This window comes from Callorhinus ursinus, unplaced genomic scaffold, assembly GCF_003265705.2.
Source record: "Callorhinus ursinus isolate GAN/ISIS: 27379988/994484 unplaced genomic scaffold, GSC_fseal_2.0 scaffold62, whole genome shotgun sequence".
Taxonomy (NCBI): domain Eukaryota; kingdom Metazoa; phylum Chordata; class Mammalia; order Carnivora; family Otariidae; genus Callorhinus; species Callorhinus ursinus.
In genome coordinates, this window is record NW_027397124.1 from 5,350,645 (window position 1) to 5,362,939 (window position 12,295).

The window sequence follows — 12,295 nt, forward strand, 5'->3', positions numbered from 1 at the left end:
TAGTATTAATTTCCTATTTGTACAGGCAAGTAGGAAATCAACATTTGGGACAGTCTCCTTGCTAGAGTACCTAATCCATCCTATTGATTTTAGTTGGCTACAATGGCAAAAGTCCAAGTCAGCCATTGCAGGTGCTTTATTATTGGCACCACAATCACAACGTGATTTCCATTACTTAAGCTGCTTATAATCCATAGTGTAATACAGCTGTCTGCTCTCATTATGTTCTATTTTCTTCTTTGCCTTCATCATTAATAAACAAAATACTAATAATTTTGTAAAATGACAGGGTGCTTGTGATATTTTACCAGCAAGTTATTATTTTCATAAATCAATATCTATTGAATTTCTCACACATATGAGATATGAATTTATTCTTTTAGGATACTGGCATAAAACAATGAAAAGTAAATCTGAATATTCGACATAAGCAAATTATAGAATGAAGAGGCTTGAAAATTAAATAAAAATCTTTGTTTCTATTTTTGAAAAATATTGGATGTTTGCTTATTTAAAGGAATCACTTTTTTTTTAGCAAAGAAGGGTTGTCACGTAAGGAAAAAATTATCTTTTTAGAATTCTTATAATAAACTTAAGGTAGCGATTCAAGACTACTAAAAAATCCAACCTATGTCTATTTTTTTGAGCTGTCTGTAATTTCCTTATGTATCTGTGACTGTGAATATGCTTATTAAAAAAAAAAACCCTAATTTTTGCATCCTAAACTTCCTTTGCTAGGGAGCATAAAATTTCAGACTGATAGTAGTACTTGATATAAAACCTTTGAAAAATCTCCTTTATTTGTGCCCCACTGATTCAGAGTTTGTGTTACTTCAACCTGCTGGAGTAAAGTTTGCCCTTTCACAATTTATGAAGTGCAGGAAAGCATCCTGAATCCACTAAAACTTTAAAAACTTAAGGGCTTCTGAGGATAATCACATGTTACTGGTGTGACAGAATGTCTACTGTGAAATACTTTATTAGCTGTACACCTGAAAGTAATGACTACCTGAATTAAAAACAGATTCTTGAATTCAAATGTTTTACTAATTCAGAATGATTAGGGCCCCAATTTTTATGGGATTTTACTGTGTTGATTAGTAACAATGGACTATACAAAGTTTAACCTTATTTGATCTGTGCAATGAAACATTTTTTTAAGTTCTCACTATTTTCTTTCATGAGGCTTATTGAAAAACTTTTTGGTACATAAATATTTACATATATACATAAATACATATATTAAAAATTTTAAATTTCTTTTCCATATTTATTGTAACCTACTGCTTCTTCAGGTGAAATGTTAACAAATTTTCCTTAAGGAAAAAAACTGGGGTGCCTGGGTGGCTCAGTTGGTTAAGTGTCCGACTCTTGGTTTCAGCTCAGGGTCATGATCTCGGAGTCGTGACTTCAAGCCCCACATCAGGCTCCATGCTCAGTGCAGACTCTGCTTGGGATTCTCTCTTCCTCCCTGTGCCTCTTCCCCTGTTCTCTCTCTAAATAAAATTAATACAATCTTAAAAAAAAGAGAAAAGACCCCTGAAAATCAAAGTAGAAATGGTAGGGCCCTACAGGATTACAATGCCTATAACTATAGACTCTCCAAATATACAAATAGATCAACACAACACTATTCATAAAGCTGTAATGCTGTGTCCCCAGGGGCAATAATCTATAGTCTTCAAAAATGTGTCCTTTTGGCACACTGGAGGAATCAGTCCTAGAGTGCCCTACCTCTATTTCCTTTGTCACTGATTTAGTTACAGGAAATCCTATTCTGAGGTGAAACTTCTATTTCTGCTTTTTCATAACTTATTCCTGATTTAAGGAAGGTACAGTTGACTCTTTGCAATGGAATCTATTTTGTTTTCTATACCATTCGTCTCAATTTCCTTCAAAAATTTAAAGTTGATTGATACAATAACATTTACTTAGCACCAAAAAAGTTGAAATACTTATGCATAAATTTAACAAAGTATGTGTAAGATTTATATGAGGAAAACTGTAAAATTCTGATGAACAAAATCAAAGAACTAAATAAATGGAGAGACATTCAATGTTTAATGTTGTTAAGATGCCAGTTTTTCCCAACTTGATTCAGTGGAATTCCAATTTGAATTTGGAAAGTCCTTTTATGGATACTGACAAACATTCTAAAGTTTATATGGAGAGGTAAAAGACCCAGAATAGCCAACACAACATGGAAGGTGAAAAATAAAGTTGGAGGACTGACACTCCCTGACTTTAAGGCTTAGTATAAAGCCATAGTAATCAAAACAGTGTGGTATTGGTATAAGAATACAGAAATGGACGAGTGGAACAGAGAGCCAGAAATATCCTCATAAATATAGTCAACTAGTCTTTGACAAAGGAAGAAAGGCAATACAATGGAGTAAAGATAGCCTTTTCAACAATAGTAATGGAACAGGAAACAAAAGCAAAAATGAACTACTGGGACTTCATCAGGATAAAAAGCTTTTGCACAACCAAAGAAACAATCAACAAAAGTAAAAGGCAACCTACAGAATGGGAGAAGATATTCCCAAATGACATATCAAATAAAGGGCTAGTGTCCAAAAACCATAAGGAACTCAAACTCAATACCCCAAAAAACCAAAAAATCCAGTCAAGAAATGGGCAGAAGACATGAACAGACATTTCTCTAAAGAAGACATACAAATGGCTAACAGACACATGAAAAAATGCTCCGTATCACTCATCATCAAGGAAATACAAATCAAAACCACAATGAGATACCACCTCACACCAGTCAGAATGGCTAAAATTAACAAGTCAGGAAATGACAGATATTGGCGAGGATGAGGAGAAAGGGGAACCCTCCTACACTGTTGGTGGGAATGCAAGCTGGAGCAGCCACTCTGGAAAAGAGTATGGAGGTTCCTCAAAAAGTTAAAAGTAGAACTACCCTATGACCCAGCAATTGCACTACTAGGTATTTATCCAAAGGATACAAAAATAGTGATTTGAAGGGGCACATGCACCTCAATGTTTATATCAGCAATGTCCACAAGAGCCAAACTATGGAAAGAGCCCAGATGACCATCGACAGATAAATGGATAAAGAAGATATGGTATATATAAATTCAATGGACTATGACTCAGCCATCAAAAAGAATGAAATCTTTTTTTTTTTTAAAGATTCATCTTGACATTTGCAATGACGTGGATGGAACTACAGGGTATCATGCTAAGCGAAATAAGTCAGAGAAAGACCAATACCATGATTTCACACATATGTGGAATTTAAAAAACAAAACAGATGAACATAGGGGAAGGGAAGGAAAAATAAAATAGGATACAAACAGAGAGGGAGGCAAACCATAAGAGACTCTTAGCTCTAGAAACAGAGGGTTGCGGGAGGGGAGGTGGATGGGGGGATGGGGTAACTGGGTGATGGGCATTAAGGAGGGCACTTGATGTAATGAAAACTGGGTGTTATATGCAACTGATGAATCTCTAAATTCTACCCCTGAAACTAATAATACATTATATATTAACTAAAATGAACTTAAACACAAAATAAAAAAAAATAGTAATGGAACAACTGAACATTCAGGACATGCATAAAAATGAATCTAGACACAGACCTTACATCCTTCACAAAAATTAACTCAAAATGGGTCACAAACCTAACTGTAAAGTGCAAAACTATAAAGCCCCTAGAAACAGGGGAAAACCTAGATGACCCTAGGTATGATACTGCGTTTTTTAGATACAACACCAAAGAAAGAATTGACAAGCTGGACTTCATTAAAATGAAAACTTCTGTTCTGTGAAAGATGATCTCAAGAGAATTAGAAGACAAGTCACAGACTGGGAAGAATATTTGCAGAAGACATATCAGATTAAGGGCTATTATCCAAAATATACAAAGGACTCTTAAAATTCAATGAAAAAATCAATAACTTGATTAAAAAATAGTCCAAAGACCTTAGCAGACACCTCACCAAAGAAGATACACAGATGGCAAATAAAGATGCTCCACATCATATGTCATCAGGGGGATGCAAATTAAAACAAGATACCACCACACACCTATCAGAATGGCCCAAATCCAGAACACCGACACCACAACATGCTGGCAAGGATGTGGATTAAAAGAAACTCACACTGCTGGTGGGGATGCAAAGTGGCACAGCCTCTTTGGAAGACAGTCTGGCAGTTTCTTACAAAAGTAAATATACTCTTACTAGAGGATCCAGCATATGCACTCCTTGGTATTTATCCAAATGAGTTGAAAAACTTATGTCTACACAAACATCTGTACATGGATGTGTACAGCAACTTTATTCATAATTTCAAAGCTTGGAACCAAGGTATCCTTCAGTAGGTGAATGGGTAAATACACTACGGTATATCCAGACAATAGAATATTATTCAGCACTTAAAGGAAATGAGTTACCAAGCCATGAAGATATATGGAGGAAACTTAAATGCATATTACTAAGTGAAAAAAGCCAACTTAAAAGGTTACATGCTGTATAATTCCAACTAAATGACATTCTGGAAAAGGCAGAACTATGGAGACACAAAAAGATCTGTGGTTTCCAGGGGTGAAGGGAGGTGGGGAAAGATGAATAGGCAAAGCATACAGGATTTTTAGGGCAATGAAAATACTCTATGAGGTATTATGATGATGGATAGATGTCATTATGTATTTGTCCAAACCCAAAGATGGTACAACACCAAGAATGAACCCTAAGGTAGATTATGGACTTTGGGTGATTTCTGATGAGTTATGATGATAATGGGAGAAGCTATGAACATTAGGGGGCAAAGGGTACATGGGAAATACCTGTACTTCTGTCTCACTTTTTTGGTAAGCTTTAGGCTTCTCTAAAAATGTCTTTTTAAAAAGTTGATTATTTAAATATTAAGTTAAATCTATCCATTAAACTGGGAACCCTGGAAAAATCAAACCAGATTTAGGATCTTAATACTTTAAATATCCTTAAACATTCCAAGTGACTTTAGTTCTTGGTGCAGATCTTGCATAAAATTTCTTATAGGAATATTTGCATGCAATTGTCATCTGTTTCTAGCATGGAAGGAGGGAATGGCAGCCTGTTTTCCTTTCAGGAGAGTATGAACATATTAGAACTGCATTTTACCACTTTTCATATACTGGCTGTTCATATCAGAATAGACTAGAGCAAATATAAAAAACCTCATTTGTCTCCAAATCGGTATGTTTTGAACAAATCATATTTTGCTTGCCAGAATAGTGGAAAAAAAATCAAGCGGCAGTTAAAGGTTATCCTAGCTCCATTTCTACTTGCTGCCATGCGGGTGAATGCAAATCAACGTCCAGGCATTGTTCTTTTATTTATTTATTTATTTATTTTTATTTATTTATTTTTTGTTATGTTAATCACCATACATTACATCATTAATTTTTGATGTAGTGTTCCATGATTCATTGTTTGAGTGCTCCATGCAGAACGTGCCCTCTTTAATACCCATCACCGGGCTAACCCACCCCCCCACCCCCTCCCCTCTAGAACCCTCAGTTTCTCAGAGTCCATTGTCTCTCATGGTTTGTCTCCCCCTCCGATTTCTCCCTGTTCATTCTTCCCCTCCTGCTATCTTCTTCTTCTTTTTTTTCTTAAAATATGTTGCATTATTTGTTTCAGAGGTACAGATCTGTGATTCATCAGTCTTACACAATTCACAGCACTCACCATAGCACATACCCTCCCCAATGTCTATCACCCAGGCACCCCATCCCTCCCACCCCCCACCACTCCAGCAACCCTCAGTTTGTTTCCTGAGATTAAGAATTCCTCGTTTCAGTGAGGTCATATGATTCATGTCTTTCTCTGATTGACTCATTTCACTAAGCACTTCACCCAGCAGCCTTACCACGGCACACAGGAGATGCCGTTATCATAAACATGTTCCTTTTATTAAAGAGATTATTTTCTATGGGCACCTGCCATAAATGTTAGATTTCAGAAATGTGACCTAGAGTAGATAGAGTAGGTTCCCTTCGTACAGCTATGGAAATAAATCCTGTCAAGACGAAAACGAAAACAACTGTGAAGGTCCACTTACCACTGTCGTCATGACCACTGGCTTCTGGGGTGCCCTGCCTCTGGTCCTCTTCAGGTGCCTCGGGGTAAATGACAGCAGTGTCTTGTTGTTGCAGGAACTCTTCAACATTAGGATCATGGTTTTGTTCATTTTCTGCATCTGAGTCACATTCATCATCTTTTACTAAAAGAAATGCATACTTTATAGAAAGCAGTTTCACCACCAAGTTGTTACAAAGTTTTGCTAAATAAGAAATTATTTACCTTAAGAGAATATACACTATTGTTCTTGAATTTGTAGGAAATATTTACCGGAAATTAAAAACAAAATTCACTCATTATGTTGTCCACTATTAAGAAATCCTTTAGAAAGCATTATAAAAGTCTTGAAATTTTCTCAATATCCCTTTTAAACTTTAGAGTGTACTTCTAGTCTATGTGACTGATAAACAAGACACAGAAAAGGTAATATAGTTGACTGAACTCTTAATTTCTCAATCAAGGATAAAGCAAGGAAAAAAAGGAGAAAACCTTAGTTCTCAAACCTTAGACCCTCCTAGCAACCTACTGGATATTTACTTAGAGTTGTAGCTTAAATCTGAATCGTGTTCAATTTATTTTTTTTAAGATTTTATTTATTTATTTGACAAAGAGAGACACAGCGAGAGAGGGAACACAAGCAGGGGGAGTGGGAGAGGGAGAAGCAGGTTTCCCGCTGAGCAGGGAGCCCGATGCGGGGCTCGATCCCAGGGCCCTGGGATCATGACCTGAACTGAAGGCAGACGCTTAATGACTGAGCCACCCAGGTGCCCCGAATCATGCTCAATTTATATCACTTTCAAGTGCAGTTATGTGACTTCTTAAAAAACAGTGTCAATAGTTATCTATAGTCGGAAAAATTTCTAGTAAGAGTCAGGAGTATCAAATCCATAAAACTGCTTCTTCTCTCCTCTATATTCATATATAAACAAGGCTATAAACAAGGCTACTCTTCCTTTAATTCTGCTTCAATAAATGTTAACAGTGGGCTTAGGGCAGAGGCATTTTTTCCTTCAGTTAGAAAGGTTCAAGAGATAATGGAATGCTTTCACTTTGAGAAGGTAACTCAGAGTGCTGCTGAGTTTCTAAAGCAGTATTGCTGCACCATGGTTTCACTCCCATTTCCTCCACTGGCTCCAGAGGACAGTGTCTCCTCCGTGCTGGTGGAACCATAATGGGTTGTATGGCTCCCAGGTGTCTCATGGCTGACTTCTTTATACACTTCGGACTGAACTGTCAGTTCTAAATTTGTAAAACAGCATTTCTCAGCAGACTAAAATTGGGCCAAATTAAAACGCTGAGGTGTGGACATGTTTTTGTGTAACAGTTATTGAAACAATCTTGCTAAATCTCCTGCACAGTGGTAGTAAGTGAACTCCTCAGGGCAGCTGCTGTTTAAAACCTTAAAGCCAATGACATCATAGTAGTGGTGACCCACCATTTTCCCCTCCTTTTTAATATAGCCAATAGCTATCAATTATTCAGCAATGGGTTACTGGATCCAGGGGTGAGTGAAGACTCTTTAAGAGGAAAGCTGGTACTGTGGGTTTTAAGGGAGTCTGTTTCCAAATCCTCAACTTCTGTGCATATTTTTTCTTAGAATCTGGAAGTTTCTCTCTACTTGCCCTTTTCCACAGTATCCTTTGCTCAAACTTAAAAGCAAGAAGAGAAGGGGTGCCTGGGTGGCTCAGTCGGTTGTGTCTGCCTTCCGCTCAGGTCATGATCTCAGGGTCCTGGGATCAATCCCCTCTTGGGCTTTCTGCTCAGTGAGGGTCTACTTCTCCCTCTCCCTCTGCCCTGCTCCCCACTCCTGCTCTCTCAAATAAATAAGTAAAATCTTAAAAAATAAGGAAGAAGAAAAAAAGCCATATCCCAGTACATTAATATGGTGCATTGCCTTGGAGTGTAAAAACCTCCAGGTTGCCAAAGGAAAAAAATTCAAAATACTGATTGAGGAAAATTTTCTTTTCTTTCTTTTTTTCCTCCCACATAGCTTTATTTTTATTTTAAAGATTTATTTATTTATTTGAGAGAGAGAGAGAGAGAGAGAGAGAGAGAAGGAGCAGGGGGAGGGGCAGCGGGAGAAGCCGACTCCCTGCTCAGCAGGGAGCCTGCTGAGGGGGAGGGGAGTGCTCTGTCCAAGGATTCCAGGATCATGACCTGAGCTGAAGGCTTAACGGACTGAGCCACCCAGGCACCCTGGGAAAACTTTCTTATTGATTAATCAAGACAACCTAAAACCACCACAGGCCTTCCAGTTTTTCCTGTTTACATGGATTTCTATCAGGGGTAAAGCATGGCAATTTTCTGAAATGGGGATATTTTGGCTCTAGTTAGGAAGCTCTGAAATCAGCTATATAATAATATGGCCAGAGGGAGTGAGAGTAGTTTCCCTTTAATGATCTCATCTGTTCCATTCCCTAACTATTATTAAAAATTTCATTGCTCTTCAGGAACCTGGTCAGAGCAAAGAGTATTCTCAAAAATCATTCCTACAATCTGTCATTAGCTGGAAAAATAAGCATTTTTGAATAGCTAAAGCAGTCCCAAGTCAGTGTCACTGAGTCTTTTCAATGTAACTTCAAAATTTCAAGTTAAACTACATAAAACTCATGAGTGAAATTTATATTTTATGTGATTATCAATTCCATATAGATTACAAGATGCTTAAAATATTTTTATCAAATTATATTTATTTCTATTAAAGTCTTCACTTATAAAAAGTTTATAGTTTTCTACATCCTATTAAGTATGTGTGTATGTATGTGTGTGTATAGGCTAGATGCTAGAGTAATGAGTTTTTAAATGGTATACATTTTGCAGCATTATATAGTCTATTTTATACATGAACCTCACATCTTCAGTCAGTTAGAAGTTTACCTATGTACTGACTGGTTCTAAATGTACTACTCATTTGGAGACAAAAATTTGTATAACTAAAAAATTATATTAGATATAAATGATCTTCATCTCACTATTGAATAATCTATTTTTAAAAAATTATTAGTTAATTTTAATTCGTCTAGTTAATAAATAGCATAATATTAGTTTCAGGTGTACAATACAGTGATTCAGCACTTCCATACAGCACCTGGTGCTCATCACAGCAAGTGCCCTCCTTCATCCCCATCCGTTGTTTAACCCATCCCTCCACCCATCTCCCTTCTGGTAATCATCCGTTTGTTCTCTATAGTTAAGTGAATAATCTATTTTTTTAAAGATACATTTATTTGCACTTTGTATATTCCTTATTATTTATAATTTATATATTTTTCATAGAGGAAAGTTTTACAAAATCTCTCAAATTGTGTATTGGCAAAATTATTTGAATTAGGAAAATGAAAACACACTTTTTTCTTGACAGAAAGTCTGATGAGGCTGATTGGTATAACAGTAATATCTGGCTTTGCTAGTTAGGTAATTAGGTACAAAATTTCCAGAAACTGAATGAACTAAGTTTGTAGCTCTAAGGCATTATGAGCTTACTATCTCATGCGGTAAGATAAAATGATTTTTACACAAAATGTATTGGCAAAAGGTACTGAACTTAACAGTATTTCAATTTCCTTAACCATTTCTGAATATATTAATCAAGATGCCTCTAAGAAGAAATAACAAAAGTCAAGAACAGGTAGCATAAGTACTTCGAGAAGTGTTGGCAAAGCTTTTTTGGTATATGTCTCAGAAAATCAGGGAGTGAAGGATTCTAGTGACTGGGAAACAAATTCTTGAGCAAATTAGGCAGCTTTGAATTTTTGCTTTCAACAGAATTGAAGAAGCATTTAATACAACTGTCAGTTAACAGGACATTAAAAATATTTTTATTGATATATAATTATAACTCTTTGCACATCATTCTAAGGATGTATAAAGAATCAAAGTAAATCAGTTATCACAAAAATGTACTTCACCTTTTTATTTATGAGAATAAGGTTATCTGAGTGCTTAACAAAACAAGAAACAGAATTAATCCTGAACATTTTTTCCTCTAGAAATAAGTAACATTGGGGAACTTGGAGGGGCTCAGTCGGTTAAGCGGCTGCCTTTGGCTTGGGTCATGATCTCAGGGTCCTCGGATTGAGTCCCGCATCGGGCTCCCTGCTCAGCGGGGAGTCTGCTTCTACCTCTGCTTCTCCCCTCCCTTGCTCATGCTCTCTCTCAAATAAATAAATAAAATCTTAAAAAAAAAGTGACATTAAACTATTGATAAATGAACTAACTGAAGAATACTTCAGCTCCTTCAATCTCATTTAAAGTAACAATTTTTTGGTAATAATTATGTTAGAATTTGTAATGTATTTATGTTGTAGTCAACTGTGTAGTACTGATAATTATATGATAAATCAATCCATAAATTAAAAAAAATCTTAAAAGCCTTGCCCTAGAAATTAAAAAGAAACTTAAATTTCAATTTATACACGTTTTTCTTATAAAGAAATGGACAGCTCATCAGAAATACCTTCAAACAGGAAATATATACTCTGCTAGCATCAAATTCTATTGGTTATGTAGAAAAGAAATATGAGTTCAAGGAGTAAACATTATGATATAACATTTCTGACTCATAAAGAAGAACTTATTCATATTTTTTTAAAAAATTGAATGATTAGGAGGTATTAAACTGTTATAGATTTACATGAGTGATGTTAAAAATGTCATTTTTATTTATTTTTTTTAAAAGATTTTGAGAGAGAGACAGAGAGTGTGCGTGTGCGTGCCTGCATAAGCAAGGGGAGGGGCAGAGGAAGAGGGAGAGGGAGAAGCAGGCTCCCCACTGAGCAGGGAGCCCCATGTGGGGCTTGATCCCAGGACCCTGAGATCATGACCTGAGCTGAACAACTGAGCCACCCAGATGCCCCTAAAAATGTCATTTTTAATATGCCAGAAATTAGATTGTAACTACTTACACTTAAGATGAAAAATTTTAAATGTACATTAAGAAATATGTGGGAACAGTACGTAATCAGTTTATATAATATAAAGTTTGAGGGACAATAACAGTACCTCTTAAGGGTATTTGTGAAAATTAAATTTAGTAGATTAGATGATTTGGTATTAGGTGTGGTATCAAATTCTGGGCTCTTTCCAACTAAACTACACTGTCTTCATGGATCTGCATCTAGCCCAAGCAACCTCAATCTGAGACCAGAAATTCCACAGTTTTACATGTAAATTTCAAGTGCTGGGAAGTGCACATTGTAAAAAGGTCAATTATAAAGGAAAATTTCTCATCTAAAGACAGATAAAACTTACATATTTAAATAGTAGAGAGATGAGCAAATACAAAGAAACATAATAATAATCTGGCTTTCTTTAGATATGACAAAACTCAGAGCTGACTGTCAAATATAAAATTACTTTGGACCACAGGTCTATATGACAATAACCATTTATCAAAGTGTAGAATTATAGGGTTATAATCACAAATTACAGACAGCAAGGAGACAGAGAGGCAAACATTTAATATAAAGATTAAAAATTATTTAGCTATGTTTTATTTCCATTGGAATCATGACCTGAGCCACTCTCATGTGTGAAATCCACTTGACGGTATTTCTGATCAGCTTGTCGTTAGGCTTCTTCCTAACTTTATCTTCCATTTTTCAAACTTTGTAAAACTATTAACTATATAAACAAAAAAGGGATGCTCAGAAGGAACAAAGGATGTTTCGGGTGAATTTTTCACTCTGAATACTAAGCTGAGAGTACAGTTCTCTTAACTTCATGAATTGCAAAAGGAAGTCAGCTGAAGAAAGGACCTGACAAAGTTCTGAACTAATGATCGTGACCTTTGTACAAAGTTTTTGTTTACTTTGTCAGCACATTATTCCCTAGAAGTCAAGGAAGTAACAGAAGCAAAGGCAAAACGTATTTTTTAAGTTTAAATGCTCAAAAGCCTCAACCATCCAATTTCTATCCTTTTTCCCTTAAAACTACACTTATCAGGGCTTTATTAAATGTTTGCTTACTCCTAACTCCCCATGTTCCAGGGAAATAATGCAGCAGGGATCATCTTCCACTGGGTGGGGGCACCTCACATTTCAGCAACAATTTAAGTTAATACAAGGTTACTTTACTTTCCAGATGTGATTTATTTGGGTGGGGGTGGTTAAGGGAATTTATATACTACTCAGTACTAAATGAAAGAATTTATTTTTGTAGTGAAGAGCAAAGCGTGAGGTAAAATACTGACACTTGGAATT

At 35.9% G+C, this 12,295-nt stretch overlaps 1 protein-coding gene across 3 annotated transcripts in view; it reads right to left on the reverse strand.

Moving 5' to 3' along the window:
* Positions 1 to 12,295, reverse strand: part of ZEB1 (zinc finger E-box binding homeobox 1) — a 191,156-nt gene that overhangs the window by 19,525 nt on the left and 159,336 nt on the right. For all 3 annotated transcript variants that reach the window (XM_025885774.2, XM_025885773.2, XM_073885488.1), the window contains exon 4: positions 6,076 to 6,237. In XM_025885774.2, the coding sequence (XP_025741559.1) occupies positions 6,076 to 6,237 (162 nt within the window). The remainder of the gene's footprint in view (positions 1 to 6,075; positions 6,238 to 12,295) is intronic.